This window comes from Populus nigra, chromosome 7 (assembly GCF_951802175.1).
Source record: "Populus nigra chromosome 7, ddPopNigr1.1, whole genome shotgun sequence".
Taxonomy (NCBI): domain Eukaryota; kingdom Viridiplantae; phylum Streptophyta; class Magnoliopsida; order Malpighiales; family Salicaceae; genus Populus; species Populus nigra.
In genome coordinates, this window is record NC_084858.1 from 706,660 (window position 1) to 734,648 (window position 27,989).

Genomic DNA, 27,989 nt, shown 5'->3' on the forward strand with positions numbered 1-27,989 from the left:
AGAATAATATATATTTTGATTAGATAAAGGCGTTTTTGCAGGCATGCCTCAGGAGAACAAACCGGTGGGCCATGGGTCATGCCCAATCATTTCACAGACAACAATTATGCAATTGCTAATCAAGTGATAATTACGCAGCTAGATATATGCAATGCCGGCTTAAAAGTGATGATAGATACTGTTGCAGAGTATTTTAAAAATATATATATTAAAATAATATTTTATTTTTAACAATAACACATTAAAATAATATAAAAATATTAATTTAAAACAAAAAATAAAATACAAAATTTTTAATTTTTTAAATATTTTTAAATCCAAAAAATAAATAATAACCTGTGTTTTAATTTGAAAATATATTAAATAATAATTTTGATGTCAAGATGTTATAGGAAAATAAAAATTTTAAAAATTATTATTTTAATATATATCTGTTTGAAAAAACATTTTTGAAAATCAAGCAAAAGCAAACGTGTAGCGCAATCAAAGCCTTGACAGTCAATGTTCCTGCAGACAGGGTAGAGAGGTTGTAGGGATTTCGGGGGTACTGTTCTTTGTGCTCACGTTTATAAAAACAAAAAACAAAAAATAAAAATAAAAATAAAAATAAAATAATCCAAATGAGAAAAAGACAAGGAAGGGTATCCCTGCCTTTGCCTTTACTCTCTCTCAAGAGTCAAAGTAACGTGGAGGACTCGTTTAAATTTACACCTAATTATTATTTAAATAAATAATTTTTAGCATGACAACTTTATCAATAACTTCAAATAGTGGAATTTTCACTCAAATTTTTAATTTAATTTTATCCTCGTTATATTAAATGCTAGCTGTACATACTTGGATTTAAATCCATATATTTAAGAATTCAAGATAAGTTTTTTTTTTTAGAGTGAGAGTATTTTTAAACTAACTTATATATTAATTGAGACTAAGTCTTTTCTTATATGATTTTAAAAGAATATCCTTATATTTATTTGGCGTATTTAGAAAAAAATAATAAATTCATTAAAATATTTATTTTAAAGTTTGAACTTAAGGTAGTGTTTTGTTAATATTCTAAAATAACAAATATAGGTATAAAAAAACAAAAACATATTTTTGTTGGAGGGACAAAAGTAGAAACATGAAAAAATTATCTTCATTGGTATTTTATGATAAAAGGAATAAATATAAAAAATACATAAACTTATATAGAATAAATTTGTTTCCACTCTCCACAACAATTTTAAAGTGAGTTTTTATTTTTTTTTATTTTTAAATGATAAATAATATCTACCTTTTATCTTAGTTACCTTTATTTTTTTCCTACCATCATCAAGTATTATCTTAAAACCATTTAGATTATTGTGTAAAAAATATTTATTATTTTAAAACAAAAATAACATATAATATACACATTTATGCTAACAATGTAAAAATTGGAATGGAATACAATGGCGGTAGTGGCAGTTAAATTAGAGATAATAAAAAATTACTAGTAACAAAGAAGAGAGAGATGAGAGTATAAGAAGTTGTTTGACAGTGTTTTTTAAATATTTTAAATTAATTTTTTTTTGTGTTTTTGAATTATATAAAATATAAATTTTAAAAAATATTATTTCAATATATTTACAAGCAAAAATACATTATAAAAAATAACTTTTATTTTTCCAAATACTTTTTAAGGGATTGTTTAGAAACAAGTTAAAAACGTGTTAAAAAATTAAAAAAAATTAATTTTTTTTATATATTTTTATATTAATATTAAAAATAACTTTTATCATTCACACTCAAAAAATGAGATGGAAAGCCGACAAGAGAGCCAAAGCCAAGTCGTGTCGGCTTCGACGAGACATTGACGATATAACACACAAGCACTTGTTCTTATACTATGTAATCTACCTTCTACCTATATTTTGCTTCCTCGATCCAATCGATTCTTCTTCTTGATTCATCCTTTCCTCTCTTGAAGCTAGCCCCAACCTTCTTTTTTACTACTTTCTATTCCCGGGTCCTTCTTGTCTGACTCAAGAACAAGGTGAAAGTGCTATGGTTTCCATGTTTTTTTTTTCTTCTGGGGTTTTAGTTCTGGAGAGATTAAGAGGGGTTTTTAGTGAATTTGTAAGTGAAGTAAGTAGGTGGTGTAGCAATCTGTTTATCATCAGATCCCTGGCCATTTCTAGTGTTTTTTAAGAGAAGGGTTTTTATTTTCTCATGGTTTCTCTGTGTCCAAGCATGAAGGGTTTTTCTTTTTGTAATCAGAGCTACTATTTTTGTTTGTGTACGATATTTGTAGATATTGGCAGATAATCATGCTGTTTTAGGATGTGATCATGGATTTATTTTAATTTTCTTTGAGAATTTTGAATGGTTTTGTTTATATTTTCATTTTACAGTAGCTAAAATACATGTTGTGCTGAAATAAATGTGGGTTTTGATCTGTGAAAATGGTGAAGGGCTTTTCGAACTTGTGAAAGGTCCATGCTTTTTGTAATATTGGGAGTTAAAGTTGATTTTTTTTTATAAAAAATTTGGTAGAAATAAATGCCAAGTCTTTTTGCTTAATTTAAGGCAAAAAGAAGAGATAGCTTTGGCACTGACAAATGATTAGTAATTAACGCAGGCTTTTGTTTCCTTTTAATTAGGCAACACTGAATCAATCTGCATGATGATTAAGTGATAGTAAATGCAATATCTGTAATGGGTTTGTTTTTGTTTGGTGAGATAATTTATTGCTACTATTTTTTTTTCCTTTCTATTGTTGATGGAGCTACTTTTATAGAAGGATTTCCCTAAATTGACTTCGCTGCTAATTCAGGGGTTTGTGTGGTTTTCTTATGGCATTTGCGGCTATGAATCATACCTCCGGAGGAAATTCCCATGCAGGTTTGAGTTTTCTGTAGTTCCACTTTACAGTTTCTATAATCTTGTGGATATTTTTTTGTTTATGGAAAACTGGGCTAAATATGTGTTTATATAACAGGATATGTGCTGAATTTGTAATTGAATATATATAAGTTTAACTTGTTCCTGGAAATCTGTGTTACTGGCTTTCTATTTGCCTGTCTACTTTTTGTTCGTCACTTAATGAAATTTAATCTGGTGCCCTCATATAAATAGGGGGATGCAATGATGCTCTGTACAAAGAACTATGGCATGCCTGTGCTGGACCTCTTGTCACTCTTCCTCGTGAAGGGGAGCTAGTTTATTATTTTCCACAAGGTCACATGGAACAGGTATTCCCAATAAAGTACAGACCAATGAATGTTGTGCCTTATCTTTGTTGCCATTCTTAAAATATTCTATTCATAGATATGTAGTGAGGTTTTTATTTCGTATATCTTCTATTGTATACTCTCTCTTGCTGTTTTCTGACAGAGTTTTCATATCTGTTTTGTATATAGCTTGAAGCTTCAACGCATCAGGGGATGGAGCCGCAAATGCCATTGTTTAATCTTCCATCTAAAATACTGTGTAAAGTAGTTAATGTTCAGCGCAGGGTGAGTTGGCTGGTGATAATCTTACATTTTAATTTTGATGAATCCTAGCAAATCTTCTGTTTAGCATGCTGAGAATCTCTATTATTTTTCTGCATTTTCTACATATTGGTTCGTCTACTATTTTCACTGTGGATTGTAGGCTGAACCCGAAACAGATGAAGTTTATGCCCAGATAACACTACTTCCTGAACCAGATGTAAGCTCTCTATTTTTGTAGCAGACAAGAGATTTCTGAGTGCATTTTTATTTTGTATGTTTTTTGCTAAATCTGCCATTGTCATCATTTCCTTCATGCATCAGCAAAGCGAGGTTACTAGTCCTGATCCTCCACTCCCAGAACCTGAAAGATGCACAGTCCATTCATTTTGCAAGACACTTACTGCTTCTGACACAAGCACTCATGGTGGTTTCTCTGTTCTTCGAAGGCATGCAGATGATTGTCTGCCTCCTTTGGTTAGCATCTAAATTTTAATGTTGTGCCATTCCTAATATGCACTGTGCGGTTATTCATGTCCCTTTCGAGCTTATGCTATTCTCCTTTTCCTTCAGGATATGTCTCAGCAGCCACCCTGGCAGGAATTGGTTGCAACTGATCTGCATGGCAATGAATGGCATTTTCGACACATTTTTCGAGGTTAGAAAGTAGTTATTACTTGATATGACACCATGTAGTTATAGTTGGCAACTTGTTCTGTACATGTCTCAGAAGGTCTTTGTGCTTGGTTTGGCACTTGGTTTATGTAGAATTTGCATCTACATATAAGGAGATATGGTTTGTGTCCCTCCTTTGGAGCCTTTTGTTGTGAGCATCTGTGTAACTTTGATGCTGTAGCCTGATCCAACAGAGAGCACCTGTTTGTGGGATCATATGAAGGCTTTGTTATTATTGTTTTTCATAACACATAAAAGACCTCTTTTATTTCCAGCATTTTCCAACTCAACAAGCCTTTTGGCAATTAATTCCAAAGCCAGTTTTTCAGAGAAAGTGTGCCTAAGGCTTTTGAAAGGGATTTCCTCTTCCTTCTCTAACCTTTCCCTTGCATCATGCATATTTATGAGAAGGAAAAGGGGTTTTTGGGAAGAGATTGTTATGTGATATAAATTGCCTGCTATATTCACATTTTTTATCATTTGTTATGTGTGGGGTTTGATGTCAGTTTTTTTTCCTTATCACATGATTTCTTGTTAGAAAGTATGTAAAATATTCTGTATTAACCATTAGAATGCTGATTAAAAGATAAATTTGCAGGCCAACCAAGGCGTCACTTGCTCACGACAGGTTGGAGTGTCTTTGTTAGCTCCAAAAAGTTAGTTGCGGGTGATGCATTCATCTTCCTCAGGTAAGTATGTTGTTCATGGTGGTCTTTTTTTTTCGCAGCAATTTTCTTGCTGAAAAGAATTGTCAATGATAGATTGAAAATTTTCTTGCAGAGGAGAAAATGGTGAGCTTCGTGTGGGAGTAAGGAGGCTGATGAGGCAACAGATGAACATGCCATCTTCTGTTATATCTAGCCAAAGCATGCATCTAGGGGTTCTTGCTACTGCTTCTCATGCCATTGCAACTGGAACCCTTTTTTCCGTCTTCTATAAGCCAAGGTTTTTATGTGTTTATTTCTATTGATTCAACTACTGAGTTCATCTGTCCAATTATCTTGTTATATTTTTGTGTTGAAGTCATTTGTACTTTGTTGTTTCCTAAGAAAGTTCAGTACTGTGCATGATAATGTGCCTAATGGTTTATGTAGAAACTATAAGTGTCAATCCTTTCTAATTGCCAGCAACCTTTAGAAAGGAGTATCATTTTAACATGTCAGTTGCATTAATGTGCTATTGAGGAGAATTGTTAAACTGATATGTTTTTGCTTCATATTTTAGCAACTGCTGATTTTTAGGTGTTTTCCTGAATGTTTCAACAAGTACTTAAACTGTACATTTTCCTTTACTTCTTGCTTTCCAATTAGTAACATTTATCAGTCCATTTTTGGGTCGATTGTTGTAGCTCAGGACTGGTTTGAGTGTATGATTTCTCATATATGTAATTCTTGTTTGAGATTTTTTCATGATATTTTTTTTCTGAATAAAGTCCCTTTTTTTTCAGAACAAGTCGATCTGAGTTCATTGTAAGTCTTAACAAGTATCTTGAAGTTCGAAACCACAAGCTTTCTGTAGGGATGAGGTTTAAGATGAGATTTGAGGGCGAGGAAGTTCCTGAACGAAGGTATTATCTTATTCTAAATTAAAAACTTGGTTCAAGAATTCATTTACTTCATTCAAATAGTTATGCTCCATTATGGTACAGGTTTAGTGGTACCATTGTCGGCGTTGGAGATAATATATCATCAGGATGGGCTGATTCTGATTGGAGGTCCTTGAAGGTTGTTTGGTTAATAGTTTATTAATTATGCATTCTGGGTATTGAGTGCTACCTGTATTTTCTTGTTTTTTTCCAATTCATTTTCCATGATTTGATATTTTCATTACTACTCTATTTTGGCTTTCCTGTGATGAAACATAGTTTGCTCTTCCAATTTCCAACATAGAAGTAAATTTGCCTTTGTTCATGACTGGTATCATATTGTCTGCCAGGTCCAGTGGGATGAACCCTCATCCATCATGCGTCCAGAGAGGGTATCACACTGGGAATTGGAACCGCTTGTTGCAACTACTCCTTCAAACTCCCAACCTGTGCAAAGGAACAAACGGGCACGACCATACGTCATACCCTCACCAACTGCAGATCTTTCTGCACTAGGTTTGTCCACGTTCCATTTTGTGTTTCCTCGTTCCATTTGCTTGTGTTGATTTCTTGTGATAAGCTTCTTGTTACCTTGTGCATTAGGTATGTGGAAATCCCCTGTTGAGTCCTCTGCTTTATCATATGGTGATTCACAACGCGGACGAGACCTTTATTCATCACCCAATTTCTCTACCACTGCTAAGGTCAATTCTCTTGGCTTCCGAGGCAATGGTCAAGTGGCTAGTGTTTCCCATAACTCAATGCATTGGCCTAATCGAGTGGAAAGTGTCACAGACTCTTTTGCTCCAGTTGTAAACAAAGATTCTGGGGAAAGGAGACAGGGCACTGGAATTGGCTACAAACTGTTTGGGATTCAACTTGTTGAGAATTCCAACACAGAAGGAACTTCACCAGTCGTTGTGTCTGGAACGGTGGTTGATGATCACCCAGTTCTGTCTTTGGAAGCCGAGTCTGATCAGCATTCCGAGCCTGAGAAATCATGTTTGAGATCTTCCCAAGAGTTGCAAAGTAGGCAAATTAGGAGTTGCACAAAGGTAACTCCCTTTTGACTTTTTTATTTTTTTATTAGAATGCTATGCACTCTATCTTTTAGTTCTTTTGCCCCTCTTCTCTGTGGAAACACTGTTAGTCAGATATGGGCCGGTATTATTTAAGGCCATATTAATTATAGGATTCTAATATGCTAATTATATAGTTGTATATATGGTTTTCATATTTAGCTAGGTTGGAGTTGGAAATTAGCCTTGTAATTAGGAATGTATTATACTATTTGGTTCTATATAATGGAAGGAACTCTCTATTGCGAGACATTCAAACAAAACCCATTGTTTCTGTCATGGTATCAGAGCCTAAACATTGAAATTAGGGCTGTCTCATTCTGTATTTATTGTCAAGAGGGTTAGAATTGTTGAGTGTTCGCTAGGAGGGTGATAAGAGATCATTCTATTGGTCTTTTTTTGGCTGTCAGCAAATTTTGTACCCCTTTTTAGTTGTTGGCGCAATCTTAGAAGGTGTTGTTGCCGGTATCTGGTGTCAAAGTGGCTTGGGCTTCTTCGGGTTGTCATCTACCAGGTCTGAACTTCATTTTATTTTGGTGATTTGTTGTGTTTTTGTGATTTGGGCTTGCTGACTTCTTGTTTAATTACTAGACTTTGGACTTGTTATTTTTTGGTATCATGACCGCTAGTAATTCAGTCCTTTGGGGTGAAATTCACGAGTAAGAATTATTATGCCTGGGAATTCCAATTTCGTTTATTTGTTACAGGGAAAGAGTTATGGGGCCAATTAGATGGAAGTGATCCGACTCCTGCTGAGGATTCAAAGTTGGCTCAGTAGAATATCAAAGATGCTAATCATGACCTAGATGTTAGCCTCTGTTGATCCTCTGATTGTTCTAAATCTGATGTTAGCCTCTGTTGACCCTTTGTTTGTTCTAAATCTGAGATCGTATAAGATTGCTAAGAGTATGTGGGAACATCTGAAGAAAGTCTATAGTTAGAAAAACATGGCCCGGCGATTTCAATTAGAGTATGAAATTGCAAATTATACTCAGGGAGATCACTCAATTCAGGAGTATTTTACTGGATTTCAGATCTTATAGGTAGAATTTGCTGATATAATTTATGCAAAGGTTCATGATGGTTCTCTCGCTATAGTTTTTGGAGGTTCATGAGCAGAGCAAGAGATCAGTTTTTGATGAAATTGCAACCTGAGTTCAAGGCTTCTTGGTCTAATTTGATGAATCATGATCCCTCTCCTTCTTTAGATATGTGCTCCAGGGAGTTACTTTGTGAAGAGCAACGTTTTGCTGCATAGTCTAACTTTCAACAAGATAAATTACCCATTAATATCGTCTATGTTGCTCAAGTGAAAGGGAAAGGTAAAGACATGTGAGAAGTTCAATGTTATAGTTGCAAGGAATATAGACATATTGCTACCTATTGTGTGAAGAAGTATTGTAATTATTGCAAGTAGCCTGGACATATTATCAGAGATTGCCCTACCCCTCCTCGGAACTGTTGGGCTAGTGTCTATTAGGCTAAAATTGGTTCTTCATCTTCCACTGCTAGTGATTCATTTGTTTTTACTCTTGAGATGGTCAAGCAGGTGATTATTTATGCTTTTTCAACTTTTGCACTTCAAAGTAACAGTTTCCTACCATTAAAGTCTTGGCTTGTTGATTCTGGTGCGTCTAATCATATGACTAGTTCCGTTGACACTCTTCTCACTCATTACAAACTATGATTGCTAATGGTAGTCAGTTACCTATTCATGATGTTGGAGATGTTAATTCCTATGTTAACCTTCCACTAGTCTTATATCAGTAGGCTAGGTAGTTGATGATGACTGTGATGTTTTGTTTTTTCATTATAGTTGTCTTGTGCAGGATCAAGTGTTGGGGAAGATACTTGTGAAGGGGTTTAAAGTTGGACAATTGTTTTTTCTGCACCCTTTCATTCCTCTAGTTATTTTTATGGCTTGTACCACTGTAAATCATAAAAGCGAAATATGGCACCAATAAAGATTGTGGTAGACGTAAAGTGTTTTTCGATAGAAAATAAAACAAAATAATATATATATATTTTTATTTTTTAAAATTTATTTTTGACACCAGCACATTTAAACGATCAAAAAACACAAAAACAAAATTAATTTGAAGCTAAAAAAAAAGTTCAAAATTTTTAAAAGTGCGGTATAGCCACAATCCCAAACTTGCTTGAGTTGGATTCTGGCCCTATTCCTCGCCGTTCTGCTAGACTTTCTCGTCCTCGTGATCCGTATTGTTTTTCTCCTACATCCTTTCATGCTACTTTGTCATCTATTGCAATTCCTACATGTTATTCTAAGACAGCTAGGCTTGAATGTTGGTGGGAGGCCATGGTAAACGAGCTTCGCGCTCTCAAAGATAATCATGCCTAGGATGTTCCTTGCCCATTGACTGTTAAAGTTATTGGTTGTAAATGGGTTTACTCGATCAAACTCCATTCTAATGGGACTTTGGATTGATATAAAGCATGGTTGGTTGCTCTTGGTAACAAATAGGAATATGAGGTGGACTATGAAGAGACTTTTGCTTTGGTTGCTAAGATGATTACAGTTCGGACTGTTATTTCGATTACTGCTTAACAAGGTTGATCGCTTCGTCAAATGGATGTAAAAAACACCTTTCTCCTTAGTGATCTCAAAGAGGAAGTTTACATGACACACTATCCCTTGGTCTGATCTCCAACTCTTCCTTAGATGTCTGTAAGTTCAAGTGCTCTTTATGTGGACTGAAATAGGCTCCTCAAGCATGGTTTGACAAATTTCGAGCCACCCTGTTTTAATATTATTTTTAGCAAAGCAAGTATGACTCTTCCTTGTTTCTTTGCAAGGCATCTACAAGTATTGTTCTTCTCCTTGTCTGTTGTTGATATTGTTATTACTGGGACAAATTTCGTCTTGATTACCTGGCTGGTAGCATCTTCAAAACTCGTTTCATATGAAGGGTCTTGGTCTGCTTACATACCTCTTGGGGTTGGAGGTTCACATTGATCACTTTGGTATATTTTTGAATTAGCATAAATATACGTAGGATTTGATTGTTTTGGCAAGTCTTCAGGATACCTCATATGTGGATACTTCCTTGGAGGTTAACATGACATCGTCACGAGGAAAGCAACCTCCTTCCTGATCCTACCGTGTTTCGTTAACTAGTTGGGAGCCTGAATTATTTGACGATCACACAACCTGATATCTTTTTTGCAATTTAGAAAGTTAGCTAGTCTATGCAATGTTCATGTCATCCACATTTAGCTGTTATTTGTCATATCATTTGATATCTTTGAGGCTCACTTAATCATGGGTTGTTTTTTTTCCTGTCGGTACTCCTCTTCACCTTGTTGCATTTAGTGATGCTGATTGGGTTGGATACTTCGATACACGTCGCTTTGTTAGTAGATGTTGCATGTTTCTTGGTGACTCCTTGATCTCTTGGAAGAGTAAGAAGAGGGCATGCATGTCCAAATCCTCTACAGAATCCGAATATTGTGCTGTGTTTGTTGCTTGTTCTGAGACTATTTGGCTACGTGGTTTGCTAGTTGAGCTTGACTTCTCTCAGCTTAACCCCACTCCTCTTCATGGAGACAACACGATGACCATTCCTTTTTTTATGAGCGTGCAAAGCATATTAAAGTGGACTGCCATTCTATTCGGGAAGCTGTGGATACTTGGATTGTCACTCTTCTGCATGTTTCCACTGATCTTCAGCTTGTTGACATATTTACCAAGGCTATGACCTGACAGCGCCATCAATTTCTGGCAAATTGATGCTTCTTGATCAACCAACATCAATTTCTTGATGCCAGTCAGATATGGGCTGACATTATTTAAGGCCATATTAATTATATGATTCATATTTAGCTAGGTTGGATCTGGAAATCTAATTGGGGATGTGTTATGCTATTTGGTTCTATATAATGGAAGGAACTCTCTACTGAGAGGAATTCAGACAAAATCCATTGTTTTTGTCAAAAGCAATTATTGTCTTAAGACTTTTTCCATGACACTATCATTACAGCAAATTGAAACACAGCTTTGGATTGATAATGTGGATATGGAGTATGATTTCCTGCACTGTATGTAGGTTCTCTACTCCAGCTATGAATGTTTGATGATTTATGTATCATTTCCAGGTTCACATGCAAGGGGTTGCTGTTGGAAGAGCTGTTGATTTGACACAGTTTAAACGCTACGAAGATCTGCTGAGGAAACTAGAGGAAATGTTTGATATTGAAGGTGAGCTCAGTGGATCCGCAAAGAAATGGCAGGTTGTCTACACTGATAATGAAGATGACATGATGAAGGTTGGGGATGATCCATGGAAGTAAGTTCATTCTACACTGATATTCTATATTCTCAAGTTGTCTTCCTTTACAAACTTTTGTTTTAAAGAAAAGTCATCTTAAATATAAAATTGTCTTGGATGATTATTTTAAACCATGCATAAAAAATTAGAGAATTTTATTGCTTTGATGATGACTGGTTTGCTATCTGATTGCAGTGAATTCTGTGGCATGGTGAAGAAGATTTTCATCTATACATCTGAAGAAGTGAAGAGGCTGTCGCCCAAGATTAAACTTCTAGCCGAAGAAGAGGTCAAAGGAATTGGCGACAATGCTGATGCAGCTGTTAACACAGAGGACCGCTCATCCACTATTGGACCTGGATGCTGATACTTCAATATGCTTGTGTTTTGCTATAAATGGCTGGAATGGAAATATAAAAAGGAATGATGAAGAGAGAACTCAGCAGTCAAGGCTTTATTTATTGCAGCGTTACAAGGAATAGCCAGTGCAGTTTCTAGACACGCAGCACTAAAATTATGGTGAGTTGGTGGGTGACTGTTTATCAATCCTGTCATTTGTAGAGAATGAGACTCTGTCCTTATGAATAGGTTTTGGGTTTTGTTTATCATTTTGTTTCGAGAATCTAACCTTATAGTGCTTGTTTGTTTGGATTCAAAGCAGCCACAAAGTTGTCCATTCCACCTCTTTTTCTCAACAAATGAAAGAATAGAAAATGATTCATCATTTTTTTTCCATTTTCCTTTTGAGTTGTTTTCTGGTTTACACTAGCTCATCTGCCTTTTGTATATAAATATATATAGCCTTCTCATGTCCCGCGTTGTTGTGCATGTGTCTTTTTAGTTTTCTCTATGGAAGAAGCTCATATTAGTGATTGTTGTATGATGCTGCGCAGTGCAGGTGTCTTTTTAGTTTTCTCTGTGGAAGAAGCTCACAGTGATTGTTGAATGATGCTGCTTGTTCTAATCCATATCAATTCAGAAGCTGCTCCACCTAAAAACACAATTAATATACCTTTATATCTTGTGCATCATGCAATATTTTTCTTTTTATTTGGTCTTCTATACAAATCTGATACTTTTCTTCCCATATAAGAGGAGTAAATATTTGTGTTGCGCCGGTTGTTACAAGTATTGAGGCATAGCCAGTTGCAGACTCCTTCCAAGGGAGTGGTTGAATGGACTGTGTTTTATGTGGCTGGTGTATGGTATCACCTAAAATATTGCTAGTTTCTTGGGTTAAACCTAACCCTAAACCAGAAGGTAATTTCTTGTGAATCTATAATTTTGACCCCACAAGGGTGGTGGGTTTCTGAGGCTTTCAAACTTGCCAGAGAAACCATATGCAATGCTGCAAAATGCTGCGCCATTGATTTTTTTTTTTATAATTATTTTTGGTCCATCACGGACTTATGTAGTTTCTGCCTTCATTTATGAAATGTTATGGACAACCATCACTTTAGGTCAAGGATTCGATGGTGAAAGTGTGAATGCTAAAACCCCATTTCCATGATCCATCAGAGCAACCTTCACAGCAAAAACGTTATAAATAGGAAACAGATTGGTCATGACTGGCCTAGTGCAAGCTCCACCAAGTTCTTTCAAGAAATAGTAGTGGATGAGCAACGGTCCTTAGATTTGAAATTTTTTGAGTTGGATGTAATTACTTGAATTAAAGTTACAGGATGCTTTTTTGTTGATACTTTAGCCGATTTCCCTCTTTCAAATGGTACCATTTCTCAAGAAATTTGCACTCCTACAGTAGAGACATCAGGACCAGGAGGATATGATAAAAGCAGTGAAGAAGCTCAAGAAGTTGTGGTCAAGAAAGAAGTAAAGGAAGAAGACCCATCAGTATCACGAATCCTTTTACCACCATCAACCCTCATGTCATTGTTGTTGCTCATACCCAACTACACCAGCTCAACCCTCAGCTCCAACAACGCCACCGTGGCTCGAGCCTTAACTGACCTATGAGGCCATTTCTGCCCATGGGGCTGGGGTGCAGCCCTTGCCAGAGCTGGCCTATCCAAGTCAAATCCGAGTCCCATCACAAAAAATCGTTACAGAAGCAAGTCCCGTGTATCCTACCTACAACATTGTCATCGTATCAGCAATATCTAGTTCCAAATCATGTTTATGGGGGGTGCCTGTTGAGCAGAAGCCTATAAGAGATAAGTCAGCTAAATTTTTCGGATGTGTTGTCAACTTTGGTGCCACCACAACTCGTTGCTTCTGTCCATGTTTTCGCATTCGCGAAGCAAGTGAGATTGTAGTGGCTTGAAAGCCTGTAAAAGATCCACCATTCATTCAATTTTCTTAGTTTTACTTTGGTCTTCCAAGCTGTAGGTTACATACCTGAAGATCTAATGGGGAACTGATTGCAATTAGATTTATAGCTTTGGATTTTGTCACATTGAACGGTTATGTAAGATTCATAGATCATACATAATTAATAAGTCTAACCATCTAAATATCAATTATTTTTTTAATTAACGTGCATATCCAAGCCAGCTTGCACGCAACTCAACTAATATCATAGACTCTGAAATTTACGACCATGTAAGTTTTCAGTAGCCCTGAAGTTTATAAAACTTAAACTGATAACCTTTAAAGAATAAACCTAAAACTTATAAAATTAAACTACACCCCCACATGTTCCTGAATATCAAATTATTTATAACACTCATCATAATTAGTGATTAGCTCAGCTTTCAACTTGAACAAGTGTTAACAAATCAACCCACATAGAAATATCATTTTAGAAAAAAAAATTATAAATTGATAAAGTCAACTAATTCATGAGCTAATCCATCACCTTCATGAACAATTCAAAAATAAACTCAGTTGAGTGACAAATTACCCGGTTGAGTTTGATAACTATGATATAAATGGATCATGAGAATCATTAAACAACCAAACAAAACAAAGAAAGGAATCATGGTATCAAGCTTAATCATAACTGATGCATTCATATTTTAATCAACGATCCCCTAACTAAAGGATGTCTTAGTAGGCAGTCAATTCTATTCCATGAACCATGAGTTCATAGCAAAATTGAGAAGTGCAGGTTAAAAACAAAACTGCCGATTGACTACCTATATAGTACACCTACTGTGCTCCATGAGATAAATAAAAAAAAAAGGGTTGAAGATTAGCCAACAAAGGCTCAAAATTCCTGGTTCAGGATATGAGAGCTACAACTTGGTTGTTTCATTTCATCTTTCCTTCTCCAAATGGCACTCTTGTCATCACAATACTGATGCACAAGATCAGGAGGAGCATGACACCTCCGAGAAGCATGTGCATTGGAAACATGAGACTGCACAGTTGAATTCTTCAGCCATCTTTATTCCCCTCTTCAACGCAGCCTTCCCACGTGCATCTATTGGAGATTAGTTTGCTTTCATAACAATAAAGATCTTTTCCCTCCTGTCTGGGTGCATCATAAAGAAATTTTGACTCCATGGGAAAAACTGATCCTTCCAGTTTTCCCCTCAGTTTATCCCGCTCACAGTGAAGCCAAAATCTTCCACTACAAGTATAGTGATGCTGCAAAAACAATGTCTCTCTTGATTTTAGAAACAGCCTCTTCAAATTTGGCCTCTAGCTCTGTCTCACCAATGGACTTTGCAGCTTCTATAAGCTGTTGAAGAACTTCCTCTAGTCTCCTAATTGCCCTGATCAAGCTGCCCTCAAAAACCTTAGTAATTTCCATGATCTCATAGAACTTGGATCCTTTTGCCCAGGCATACACAGCCTCCATGATATCAGGCCGAAATGAACTCACAAAATTCTCCACATCAATTTGTACCTGTCATTTTGTTTAAAAAAAAAAGAAGGGAAAAAAGAAATGGAACACTCAATCAAACGACAATGAGAAGAGAATCAATTTTCAAATACAATAGCATGCATCATGCTAATTTTAGAAAAGGGGCATAAAATGTGCTTGAAGGCCAAACTCAATCCAAAATCTGTGAGGCACACTGCAGGTGAATCTGTAACCAATGCTAAGCATAAAAACACGTAGTAGTCTGGAAAAGTTGGGCATCAATAATTCATACAAGCAGGGGATGAAGGCCCAACTCAACTTTGCTATCTGTGTATTTTTCTTTGAAATTTGACTACCAGGAGTTCTTTTTAAAAAGATAACGGTGATGTTCTTATACAAGAGGCAACTGCCTTATGGCTACAAGGACACACTTCACCATCTAGGTAGATGGCATCAGCCAATCTGCATGTTCAACCAAAGGTAATCACGACAGGAAGGTCAATTTCTAATTAAAATTTACAAAAATGAGTAAATATATGGACCCCATGAGAAAATTTTAATGATAATCAAACAGATTTCAGATTCACAGGAAAATGTTTCAGCAGTAATTAGTGCCAGATGGGATTTGGATTAAAAATTAGAAAAATCAAGGATTAGCTGGGCATTGTTATAACCAGGTATGCTTCAACATTCTATGCTGCTTAACACCCCCCCCATTTCCATGTGATTCAAGAATGTGGTATGGAGCAGTGAGCGACAAGCTTGCTGACTAATTTCTACCCTTTTTACCTGTTGTTTGAACAAGTTAAGATTGTAACTTCGAAAACAGACTTCCAAAATTCATCTATATAAATCATGACTTCAATGTTATCCTGAATATCCATATTACATACAAAGCACAAGAATCAAGAAAACAAAAACCCTTCAGGAAAGGTTCCATATGTACCTTGCATTCAAGCTGAAGTTTGGCAACCCTTCGAGCTGTATCTTGTAATTGTGTAAAAAGCAAGTCAAGTTCTTCCCTTGGTTTTGCAGCATCTTGGAGTTTTTCCTGCCACACAAAGCATGAGAGAAGAGAGACCATTTCCTCCACTTTTATGTCCTTGAGAACCCCATTGAACATGAGCTCTGTCAAAGTCAACTCATCTGCACTACTAATTTCACAAGCGACTTTCCCCTTCAACTCCACAACATCGTCACTCGTGATATACCTGCAGTTGCAGTAAATCCCATACCAGAAATCTAGTGTCATTGCTGAACAGTCTAGTTGTGTAAGGAAATAGAAAAGGGATGATATTGCAGACTTGTATTGTAGTTTTGCAGCAAAATGAAACAATTTAAAGACAACTAGACACCAGTCAAAATGCAGAAGAAAGAAATCTCCTGAATAGATCAGGTTTCTACAATCATCAAATGCCATGTGCAATTTATTGTTTCTTTCAATGATATCGTATTAAGATTCCAGAACCCAAACAATGAGTTTTCCAATAAATACACAGCCAAAATGTACAAAGAGATGAACAAGTATATAGATTGTTGAAGAACTTGTTTTCTTTCTTTTTGCTTGTAAAGAAATCCTGCTAGACTGTTTATATCATGCTGATTGCTTGTGCCACAAATTTCAAGAAGTAATGTCTTTTACACACTTCATTGAAACACAATCCCTAGGTCATTGAGATATCAACTTCTAGAATTTTTATCCCCAATATTGTAAAATGCAATAAGTCAAATGATCACAGCGCCAGTTACAAATACAGATTGAGTTGCCTGCAGTGGAGACAATATGCACAAAGAAAGAGGCTAGAGGTTTCTTATTCATATAAGGTTGGATGTGAGAGTGGATTCATAAAACCCAACTCTCGTATTCTTCTCAATATAACTTGAAGGGAAAAAAATAAATAATAAAAAAAGACAGAACTAGTGAAACATTAGGCCCCAAACCAAGACAGAAATAATAATTAAAAAAAAAATCCTTCTATCTGACTTAACTTCAAGTACATGGGACCTAGGCATCTCCTAATTCTACATCATGCAGCTGTAGAAGTGAATATTTGAAAATTTTCTTACCCAAGCCTCCGAAGAACTCGTTTTCTAGCTTTAAGTTCATCTTTAAAAGCCAATGCTGTGGAAGAGCGCATTGATTTCCTGATTAACTTGATCCTGGCTGTTAATTCTTGCTTGGTGTGTAAGACTTTGAGCTTTTCCTTGATAAGTGGAGATTTTGCAATTTCATGTTTTTCAAACAGGTGCTCTAAAGCCTCTATCCGACGAACTGCCTTTTTGTATGAGCTGCTTTGAATCTGAAGAATAACAAAACAGTGGTCAAGTTTGAGTTTCTTATATATATAAACGAAAGCAAAGTAAATGGGAAAATAAAAAGCAGATAAGATATAGGAAATACATTCATGTCTCCTTCAGGATCCAAGGGCAACCCACTAGGTTTTCTAGAAAGAAATTCTGAAACCTGCTTCAGGGTGTTCTCTCGAACTTCTAATGGCAAAAGATCCTTTGACATATACAAGCGAGCACTGCTCAAAATATTTATCTGTACAAGACATAACAATGTGAAACAATCATTCTCGCTGCAGGGTAACATCAATGATTTCAGAGAAGCAAATAAGTAAAAAAGCATCAGAAAACAACTATTTTACAAAAAAAAAAAAAATCCCATATAACATCACAACTATTTAATCTGGACAAAAGTATGACAGTCTTCTACATTCAACAGTGGAATTATTATTTAGTTTCACACTGAATGCTTGTTCTGACACTCAAATTACACCCCTTTAATTACCAAGAATTTTGGAGCTAATAGATTTTATTACTGGATTAACTTAAGTCAGCATAAATAGTTTTAATAAAATCTTTTTTTTTATCAAGAAAAGTCAGCCATTCCAGTTTATGGTATCTTTCTAATTTAGAGAAACAGATTCAGGTCCATTACTGCAATGTTCAATACAAACAATAAATAAATTGGAGATCGGAGCTTGTAAGCAAGTAGATTACAATCTTGAAGTTTCCCTGACTGTTTTATGGGCTCCTTCGATGAATTAAAAGAAAGTATTTTCTTCCTTCACTAAAGCACATATACGAGATAGACAAATTAAGGAAGCCACAAAGAACAATGATAGAAGAGTCTTTCCAAGGGCATGATTTTCTTTGAATAAAAGAATAATCAGGTCACTGGTTAATGAAATAAAATCAGATTTTCAAAATTAAAGCAATAGAGCTGATATTTTTAGAATTAAACGAAAGAAATGATAGAGCAATTCAATTAAATGCACTGTATCATGTCAGGAAAAAATGTACTATTGAAAGAAAATGTCAGCTGGAAACATAAAATGAAAATTACATGAGCTACATCACAGAAAAATTGAAAGATTGAAATTTCCAATATAATTTATGATTTCACCACAACATTAAGGGACGGAATAAACAAGGTGGATATTGGAAACAAGTTTAAACAGCAGAGTAGTGAATAGGGCCTACCTGATCAATAGGAATAGAAACAATGAGAGGTTCTCCAGGCTCTTTCAATGGGACAACCTTGATTTTTTTCTTGGCAACTCCATCTTTGGTCACAACACATCTTGTAAGAACATCCACGGTGTAATTTGCATTTTCTGGTTTTCTAATTGCATCATCTACATCAACTACTAATAATAAATAAATTTGAGTTATAATGGCACAACAAAATAGAAACAATACAAAGAACTATTACCATCTGAAACACCTTTCACTCGATCAAAATTGACTATCACTCCCCATGTGACTAGGTCTTCAATCAAGAAAGAAGGGGACTTGTCATCACTTTCTGTGCACTGGATACACACTAGTCTGCCAGACTGCAGATAGGACAGGCAGTGCTTTGGAGAAAACACAATATCACGAACATCCTTCTTCAAACTTTTATACTGCTGTATCAGATCATAATAATTCTTCAGATTTTCTTCCTCTTCAATTACCATTGAATTCCTCTCTTCTTCATGGACTTTTGCTTGTTTCTGCAAACATAACGTTTACCGTTAATTAAAGGGTTATTTATGTCACTGTTTGATTCTGAAAGGAGATTGAAACAGTGCATAGATAAGGCCACTGTAAATGGAAAAAACCATCATGATCAGGCTGGCCTTCAGCAAATAACAGGGATTTTTCCAGATGTAGCTTGTGAAAAAGTTGGTGGCTTTGCACACATTTTTTTCCTTCAATATTTGACCTAGGTCTCTTTTATCTAAAAAGCAAAGGTATTCCAGCTAGTTCCCTGCTATGTCCTAGATCCCTGAACATTATTCAGAAATTGTTTTGATAAAAGAATTGGAAAGAAAACCAGAATTCATGTTTACAAAAGGGAGGAGTCATCCTCCAAAAGAAAGAAATAAAAAGGCAACAAAAGTCAGGGAACAACCAAACAGGGAGCTCTCGAATCACTTTGAATATTGGATAGAGAAATAACAAAAGTCAGAAACTCATGAGATATTGTACTCTTTTTTTTCCTCTTGATAAATTTGTTTGTATAATATCTTTATGTGGTGATTCTTTAATTTTTACTGTCAATGGTTAAAACTGAGTGCTTATTCTGGGACAAAAAAGAAATATCATCCATAAATTCTCACAACTTTGATCTTCTATGAAAATCAACTGACCTCAAGATCAGGAAGGGCCCTGTCTGCTTGAAACTGAAAGAAAGAATTGCGGAGCAAATTTTCAAGATCGCCATCTTCACAGCGCATTTGATTTAAAAGCATGTTGTAGCTTAGATGGAAGGCACTGGAATTCAATAGAAAAGGAGATCAACGCAAAAACTTTAAGAAAGTTAGGAGCAACAACATAGCACTAAGCAATTGAAGCTTAAGTATTAGATTTCCCTTTTCATTGTATTTTTTTTACTGTTCTCTTAGAAGAAAACAGCCAAGTTTTAGCTTTCCATCCACATAAAAAACAAAGTTCAGGTTATGGAACCATTAACTTGCAGTCAAATGCTCAGCTCGGATCCAATACCAGCCAATGTCATTCAGAAAATGCATAATGAGTATTTAAGAATAAGCCAACACTATTTTTGCAGATGCAGGAATTCCCAGCACTTGATAGCATAAAACCATTATAGAGTTAATGTGAAGCGAATTGCAACTAGAGAGACAAGAAGCAAAGTGCAAAGGTGTGCATAGCCAAAAGCACCCCAAGTACCTGTTCAAACTATCAGCACTTCCTTTAAGCATCATCTTAGCAGTTGAAGGCTCAAGCTTCTCATCCACCATAAGGATGCATACCCCACGATCATCGATTCCTCGACGGCCAGCCCGGCCACTCATTTGTATATATTCTCCACTAGATAGCCACCTGAATTTGTCCCCATCAAATTTACGGACATTTGTAAATACCACAGTTTTGGCAGGCATGTTCAAACCTATGCTGAATGTCTCTGTAGCAAACAAACACTAAGAAAGAAATTTCAATCATCACTGTGCTTGCGAAACAGGTTGGAAACAAGAAACAAAAAAGATTGGAAAAAGACAAAAATATCACATGTACCAAATAGCATTTGGTAATTAAAAATTACATTCCAAATTAATGAGCAAAAGGAAAGCATATGCGTTCGAAGAACCTAATGGCATCTCAAGACAAAAAAATGAACACCAGATCCATAAGTAGCCAATGGAGATAGTCTGCTATTACAGAGCAAAAATTTCAGAACAGCCAGGGGATTCATCAATTACTAGATGCAGATTTTTCATGAAGCTATGAAGCTGAACTATGTAAGAAATGTATAGCAACACACATTAAAGCTTGGAAGAAAAGCATAACCACAAATAATAAATTATTTATCTCCCAACCTTGATCAGCCCTTCTTGAAACAAAATCTCAATCACTTCCTTCAGGATGGGAAGCAAGCCAGAATGATGCACACCAATACCTCGTTTTAAGAGGGGTAACATATTTGAAACCTGCACACAACAATTTAGATTGTAGATTAATATAGAATACAATACCAGCACAACAAAATGCTTGGAAAAAAGAGAGGAGATCTACAAGGAGTGAATGCATGCATTTTTGTCAGGCTTACAAACACATAACATTGCTTATATTAAACCTTGCATCTTATAGACTCATAATGTGCCAGCCAAAAAGCAATCAAGTATCACACCCATAAGTCTCCTAAGAGGGCGAGAGATTCTAACTGAATATGAAAACTGCCTCCTTTATATCTTTCCCTTGTGAGAGACTGACAATTCTTCAGAATGAAACGTTTGAAATGATAAATGAAGGAATTCAATTTCAAAAATCAAGATGCAGCACATTATCATTTATAATCTATTAAGGGATACAAATTGGTGCAATGACAACTAAACTTCTAGTCTCTAAAGTTTTACGATCACAGAAATGGCAAGAGAAAAGGAAAACAAAGTTAATTTAAAAATTGGCATGTTACAAAAGCAAGCCAATGAATGCACTTAAAGTCTTCTGCTTCCCCTGTATGGCTTCCGAAAGGCAAGAATCATGATGCAGCCAAGGAAACAGAGAATTATAAAATCCTTTATTATGATTTTTAATTCTGTTTGTTTTAAGTTTTTCTTGTGAATCTAGAATATTTAGGAATTTGTCTTAGAAATCTTAATACTATTTAGAAACATGATGAGTTTAGGAAGTTGGAAAATTACTTAAGAAGTTTTCTATTATACATGATTTCCTTATCTTATTTGGTTTTCTTTCTAATTTATTTTAGAGCTATTAGGGCCTTTGTGCCTATAAAAGGAGCACTTAATTCTTGATAATCGTAAGGATTTTGATTATAAGTTCATGTGTATTTTGGTTTAATTTGGGGGTTGTGGCCAAATATTCTCTCTTTTCTTTTTTCTCTAAGTGCAATTTTCTTCTTCTTCCTTTCTCTTCTATTCCTTTATTGCTACAGCTCACAGCTGTAGCAACAACCTAAAATTCATAATTCTCCAAACCTATCATACCACGAAACATTTATGGGGCACAAATCCAAAGTTGTGCTACATCAAATCTCTGCTTGGGTCATAAGGCTGCAGAAACTCTACATAGGCATTTCAACCACAAGAAATGCTAAGAACAGAAATATGAAAATTATTTTTTTGATAAAAGAAAAAAAAACCTTTAGAAGAGAATTAAAGCTGAATCACAGAAAGATGAACGAGACATCATCCAAGGTGAGGAAAGACAAGAAAATAAAAAAATAAAAACAAGTCAGATGGAAATATTAAATATTCCATTCATGAATATGCGGGGAGAGAGAGAGTGTGTAGGTTAAAAAAGATAACAAAGAAATATAAACTGAGATGAATACGTCAATAAATCAATAACAAAAAGAGAACTCAGAGTGTCTCATATGGAACAGCCTTGAGAAAACAGCATCCTTAATTGTAATTACTAGTATTCTCCCATACATGGGAACTCAATTGACACAAAGAAGAAGAGGTGGACAACTTGCCTGAGGTAGCTTCTTGTCATCATCTGATAGCATGTCCATGGCACTCCAAAAGATTGTTTCTATGTTAGCTTTCTCATCATCCTGATTTAGATCCATTTTTGCCATCTGTTGAATTGAACAGATGCACAGAATTACCAGAGAGGGTGAGAGAGACAAGAATAAAAGCTATAAGTTTCATAACAGCAAAGGAACCTACCTGCATGGCAAGAAATTCACACTCTCTTTTGCTAAATGAGAAAAGAATGACAGGATCGTACTGGCGGCGAATGATCATTTTTACCATTTTAAATATGTCACTTTCTTCACCAAGTCTGCTCACATTTAAGCCTTTCTGCCATTTCCCGTTCTCCCTTTTCTTTTCACCTTCAGCCTTAGGAACTAATGCATTTACCGCTTTCTGAAAGCTGTCCTCTCGAAATTTTGCCTTTTCATCCACCACCAGGTACAAACCCTCACCTCCAGAGGGAAAAATATAGTGTTGGAGGGGTGTTGGTCGATAATCAGTATAAACAATGTGACATGGTTGTTGGTGGACCTGAAGTAACACCATATAGTTAATCAAGCAGATTTCTCCACTAGGAAATTAAATTGGTTTTATTTTGTTTCTTTGCCAACAGAAAAAGGGGATCCAACAATTACACAAGAATAATATATGCTAATGTGCAAAGGTTGGGATAATGTCCAAAAAATGCACCCCTCGTTTTTCTTATCTCACAATATCTAGAGAATTAAGCAGAGACTGCACACTATTGTGGAGAGCCATATATTTGTTGGTATTGACATTCAGTTTTAACTCTTAACAAATAAAAAAGGGGGGGGGGGGGGGGGGGGCTTAAGCTGCGAACTTGTTTTTAATAGGTCTTTGACAATCTCTGATATGCACATATAACATGAAAAGACAAAAGACAATAGCAATCAGAAAGAATTTAGTCCAGAATTGCCCCTCGAATTCATCTGAATCATTAATCAATTAATTTAATTTGTGGAAACATATGATTATTTATTGTTATAAGAAATACTTCCTTTTGTCCATTGTTGAGCGTGTAAACTTGCTATGCTATAGCATATGCATTTTTTATTTTACAAGGCTGAAAGGAAAATAGGCAATGTAGTCAACTCGAGTATAAAAACTAAACCACTAAATTTGTTAAAACCACGATACTAATAAGCTACATTGATAGCAAGATTCTCAACATTCAGCATGGTGTCATCAACGGTGTAATGTAAAAAGCATCATTTTTAGTTGTCTTTAGTTAGAAGCTACTTCAGTAAAACAAAATGCCAGGAGCAGCATTTTTATTCATCTTTAACAAGAAAGCTGGAATTTAACAAGTGTAAGTAACAACCAACTCACCTTTGCAACCCAATCAGCAAATTCTTTGGCATTAGGAACAGTGGCAGAAAGGAAGACAAATCTAGCATTCTTGGGAGCCATGAGAATGCTTTCTTCCCAAACCACACCTCTTTCTCGATCACGCATATAATGAACCTCATCAAAGATAATCCAAGCTACTTCCCTGGTAGTTTCCGACCCTTTATACTGCATACTTCGCCAAATTTCCGTAGTCATCACCTGAAAAACAAGCTTGAACATCTTACAAATCCTATAATCACACAAAATCTCCAATACAAAAAAAAAAACCCACCAAGCAAGAAGCATTAGGGTCAATGGTAACATCACCGGTCATGAGACCAACATCAGAAAACTCCTCCTTGAACTCCCTAAACTTCTGATTGCTAAGTGCTTTGATGGGTGACGTGTAAACAACCCTTTGTTGATTCTTCAAAGACATAGCTATTGCATATAATGCTACTACTGTTTTCCCAGCTGATGTATGAGCTGAGACCTGTCAATCAACCCATCAAATAAAACAATTAATTAATCAATCACTCCATTAAAAAAATTAAAAGAAAAAGAAAAATAAAAAAGATTACCATCACAGATTGGCCACTGTCAAGGCAACTGATGGCTTCAGACTGAAAAGGGTCGAGAGTGAAAGGAAATTCCTTTGCGGGTTTTGAGTCCTTTTGAATTTGAGTAACTGAAGAAGGACGGACATAATTCTCTGGATACGACACGTCGTGCAGACACGCAACTGCTTCGCCATGCCCAATAATCTTCGAACTGCTACTATTGTTGTTGCTGTGATCTTCTCTGAGTTGCTTCTGTGGAGGAAGAAGAGGATGGTCCTCTTGTTGGCTTTCAATGGATTTTCTCTTCACTGAAGCCATTTCAATTTTTGGATTTGGGAAAAACTGAGAGAGAGAAATAGAGAGAAAAAACCCTAAACCCTAATTCAAAGCTTTAGCACAGGAGGAGGAGGAGGCTGCGTTTTGATATTGGAGGCAGGGAACGTATGGAAACGACGGCGTTTCAAGTCAGTCAAGGTGTTTGAAAATGTTTTTTTTCTTTTTCCTTTTTTCTATAGATATTTATCATTAATACTTTTTATATTTGTTTTTAATGAGGATTTCAATATTCTTTTTACTGGGAAAAGTTTAATTATCGCAAAAATAATTTATTTTTTAAAATTTTTTTAAACTTATTAAAATTTCCACCCTCTCAACAGTAAAAGTTATTTTTAAAAATATTTTTTATTTAAAAATTTTAAATAATATTTTTTTATTTTTATATCAGCAAATTAAAACAATAAAAAATATTAAAAATATTAGTTTAAATTTTTAAAAAAAATACAGTTAAATTATAATGTCAAATAATACCTCACTTTTTGGGACAAGCAAAAAAATTATTGTAATATACATCGACTTATTTAATTACTGGAGTTAACCCTCAATTAATTAACACCCGATCTAACAAGAATTATAAATTAATAGCTAAAAAAATATTATTGATATTATTATTTAACAAAGACTAATTGAGAAGGAAAATTCATTATTGTCCTTTTTATAGAGCATTGTTCATTTTAATGTTTTTTTTATTTTATTTTTTATAAAAGGTTTAGTATTTATATTTTTAATTTCATCATTTAATTGATTTGTTTATTTTGTTTTATGATCTGAATTATGTATTTGGCGAGTTTACTTATATTTTTTTATCTATTTTTTAGTTGAATTTTCTTCCTCGTAACATCTTTCAATATTTAATTGATTTGAAATTAGACTTCATAATTTTTTCCCGATTTGCTTTCTTTGAGGTTATTCTGATTTTATTATCTAGGTCACAAGGTTAACGGGTTGACTCGGGTCATTTTTTTTTTCTTTTGTTTAATTGAGTTTTGTTTTTTAATTTCGTCATTCAACATTAGATTAATTAGGAATTGAGCTTCATCATTTGTTTTGATTTATTTTTTATAGAGTTATATCAGTCATGTAACCTAAGTTGCTGGTTTTGTAAGTTAACTTAGCTTGCCTCGAGTTGTTTTTATTTTGTATTTTTTTTCAATTTCATTCTTTAATATTAAGTTGATTAGGAATTGGCTTTCATAGTTTATTTTGATTTACTTTCTCTGAAGTTATCATAGTTTCTTGATATGAGTTGCATTTTTGACAGGTTAACTTGAATTGATCTAGGTTGATCCAATATATTTTTGTCTTAATATTTTTAAAAAGATGAAGTCTTCAAAATATTGTAGTCAATCTATGTTTTTAATGATTATCTCAAATTGTTTTTGGACTTGTCAAGTTGACCATATCATATCAGGTCAACCCCTATACAATTTAATTTTTTTTGTACTAGAAAACATGTTAGCAACACCTAAATATTTTTTATGTTAAAAAAATAATTTGACCCGTAGTGTAGCGCCGAATAATGATCTAATTAACATATACTAAAAGGTATTGGCATTTCATTGTAGTAATGAACAGTGAAATGCTAAGACCCTTTCACTTCAGTTCTTGAAATTTTGAGGATTTTTTTTAATTTCAATTTTTTTTCTCAATTTTATTATTTAACATTGAGTTTACTAGGCATTAGACTTCGTAATTTGTTTTAATTTGCTTTCTATGAAGTTATATTGGTCTCATGATCAAAGTTGCGAGTTTTGCAAGTTAGTTGTGTTAAAGTGTATCTATTTTTTTTTGTTATTTTTAATTATTTATTTCCACTTTATCTTTCAATATTGGGTTGATCGAGTGTGATTCATAATTACTTTTGTTAATTTGTTTTCTACCGAGTTATCAAAGTCTCATGACCCGTGTTGTGAGTTTTGCAGGTTAGGTAGGTTGACTAAAGTTTTTTTCATTTTTTTAATTTATTTTTTATTTCGATTTCATCCTTCAATGTTGGGTTAGTTGAGAATTGGACTTTATATTTTTTTTCAATTTCTTTTTTATAAAGTTATCATGGTCTTCTGACTCGAGATTAATAGTTAACTCAATTTAACTCATGTTATTTTTTTTTGTTCTTTTATTTTTTTTTCAATTTAATCTTTTAACATAAAGTTGATTGAGAATTAAACTTCATATTTTTTCTTTTTTTTCTATGGGGTTATCATAATTTTATAATTGGGGTTACGATTTAGGTTAGTTGACTCATGTTTTTTTTTGTTTTTTTTATTTCATCTTTTAATGTTGGGTTGATGGAGAATTAGGCTTCATAATTTTTTTCTATTTGCATTCTATGGGGTTATTTTTATCCCATGACTTGAGTCACATGTTTAGTCGATTGACTTAGGTGGTTTTTTTATGTTTTTTTTTAATATAACCCTTTAACACCAAATTGATTGAAATTAACTTTCATAATTTATTTCGATTTGCTTTCTATGGGGTTATTCTAGTCTCATGACCACTATTTAACAAATTAACTCGGATCAACTCAGCTTATTTTTTTAGTTGAATTTTATTTTTAATTTCTTCATTTAATATTGGATTGATTGATAATTGAGTTTAATAGCTTGTTTATTTATTTTTTTATAGTGTAATCATGTCTCATACCTGGGTAGTGGATTTAATAAATTAACTTGAGTTTATTCGATTCGATCTAATATATTATTTTTTTTAATATTATTTTTAAATATCATCTTGTTTTTTTTAGTCAAACTAAAATTTTATCAGTTGTTCGAATTGTTTTTTGACCCGTGAAGTCGACTAGGTTACATCAGGCCAATCCTCATGTAATTTAAATTGTTTTTGTAGAAAAAACAAATTAACAACACTTGAATATATTCATGTCAATTTTTTTTTTATTTGACCCACATTATAACACAAACAATTATTTAGTTAACATATATGAAAAGGTTTTGACATTTCATTGTAACAATGAATAATAAAATGCCAAGTCCTTTTTCACTTTAGTCTTCGAAACATTTTAGGGATTTTTTTTATTATTTAAAACTTTTTTTTTCAATTGCATCCTTAAACATCGAGCTTTATGGGTAATGCACTTCATAATTTATTTCAATTTGTTTTTTAAAGAGTTATCACGTTCTCATGACCCGAGTCACGAGTTTTACGGGTTAACAATATTGACTTGAGTTTTTTTTTTGTTTTTTTTAATTAATTTTTCTTATCAACTTCATCTTTCAACATTGAGTTGATTGGTAATTGAGCTTCATAATTGTTTTTTTATTTGTTTTTTATGATGTTATCATGATCTCATGACTCGGACTGCGAGTTTTACGGGTTAACTAAGTTGACTTAGATTTTTTTGTCCATTTTTAATTGTTTTTTTTTTCAATTTCATACTTTATTGATTGAAAATTGGACTTTATAATTTTTTTTCCCAATTT

General features: G+C 34.3%; 2 protein-coding genes across 8 annotated transcripts; one reads left to right on the plus strand and one right to left on the minus strand.

Moving 5' to 3' along the window:
* Positions 1-1,805: 1,805 nt before the first annotated feature.
* On the plus strand, positions 1,806-13,417 carry LOC133699251 (auxin response factor 1-like). 4 transcript variants are annotated; one of them, XR_009843264.1, is made up of 16 exons: positions 1,806-2,017; positions 2,798-2,865; positions 3,100-3,215; positions 3,384-3,479; positions 3,619-3,675; positions 3,780-3,932; positions 4,029-4,113; positions 4,729-4,819; positions 4,911-5,075; positions 5,578-5,697; positions 5,779-5,854; positions 6,066-6,231; positions 6,319-6,770; positions 10,911-11,101; positions 11,279-11,602; positions 12,843-13,417. XR_009843264.1 is itself a non-coding variant. In XM_062122432.1 (15 exons), exons 2-15 carry the CDS (start codon positions 2,817-2,819, stop codon positions 11,448-11,450), a joined length of 1,989 nt encoding a protein of 662 aa, XP_061978416.1. In that variant the 5' UTR covers positions 1,806-2,017; positions 2,798-2,816; the 3' UTR covers positions 11,451-11,818. The 4 variants fall into 4 exon arrangements, 1 of the variants encoding a protein (XP_061978416.1); XR_009843262.1 differs by lacking the exon at positions 12,843-13,417 and adding an exon at positions 11,977-12,482; XR_009843263.1 differs by lacking the exon at positions 12,843-13,417 and adding an exon at positions 11,982-12,482.
* A 604-nt stretch (positions 13,418-14,021) lies between these two features.
* Positions 14,022-24,622, minus strand: LOC133699416 (DExH-box ATP-dependent RNA helicase DExH9). Of its 4 annotated transcripts, none has more exons than XM_062122655.1 (14): positions 24,238-24,622; positions 23,949-24,149; positions 23,657-23,875; positions 22,499-22,837; positions 22,303-22,407; positions 20,684-20,794; positions 20,037-20,287; positions 19,496-19,619; positions 18,574-18,856; positions 18,342-18,496; positions 17,254-17,397; positions 16,920-17,152; positions 15,799-16,063; positions 14,022-14,894 (listed from the first exon to the last, which is right to left on the minus strand). In XM_062122655.1, the coding sequence occupies exons 1-14, from the start codon at positions 24,532-24,534 to the stop codon at positions 14,616-14,618; spliced, it is 3,006 nt and encodes a 1,001-aa protein (XP_061978639.1). In that variant the 5' UTR covers positions 24,535-24,622; the 3' UTR covers positions 14,022-14,615. The 4 variants fall into 4 exon arrangements, with proteins under 4 accessions (XP_061978639.1, XP_061978638.1, XP_061978637.1 ...); XM_062122654.1 differs by having other exon boundaries at positions 18,342-18,505; XM_062122653.1 differs by having other exon boundaries at positions 18,342-18,508.
* Between the last annotated feature and the right edge of the window lie 3,367 nt (positions 24,623-27,989).

What these genes read in the sequence shown, in the direction of transcription:
- LOC133699251 (XM_062122432.1), top strand. Translation starts at nt 2,817, where the DNA reads ATGGCATTTGCGGCTATGAATCATACCTCCGGAGGAAATTCCCATGCA. An exon ending in CGGAGGAAATTCCCATGCAG is followed by an intron (nt 2,866 to 3,099) that starts GTTTGAGTTTTC and finishes TCATATAAATAG; the next exon opens with GGGGATGCAATGATGCTCTG. An exon ending in GTTGGGGATGATCCATGGAA is followed by an intron (nt 11,102 to 11,278) that starts GTAAGTTCATTC and finishes ATCTGATTGCAG; the next exon opens with TGAATTCTGTGGCATGGTGA.
- LOC133699416 (XM_062122653.1), bottom strand. Translation starts at nt 24,534, where the DNA reads ATGGCTTCAGTGAAGAGAAAATCCATTGAAAGCCAACAAGAGGACCAT. An exon ending in GTGAATTTCTTGCCATGCAG is followed by an intron (nt 22,408 to 22,498) that starts GTAGGTTCCTTT and finishes TCAATTCAACAG; the next exon opens with ATGGCAAAAATGGATCTAAA. An exon ending in AGTGCTGATAGTTTGAACAG is followed by an intron (nt 19,620 to 20,036) that starts GTACTTGGGGTG and finishes ATTGAATTCCAG; the next exon opens with TGCCTTCCATCTAAGCTACA.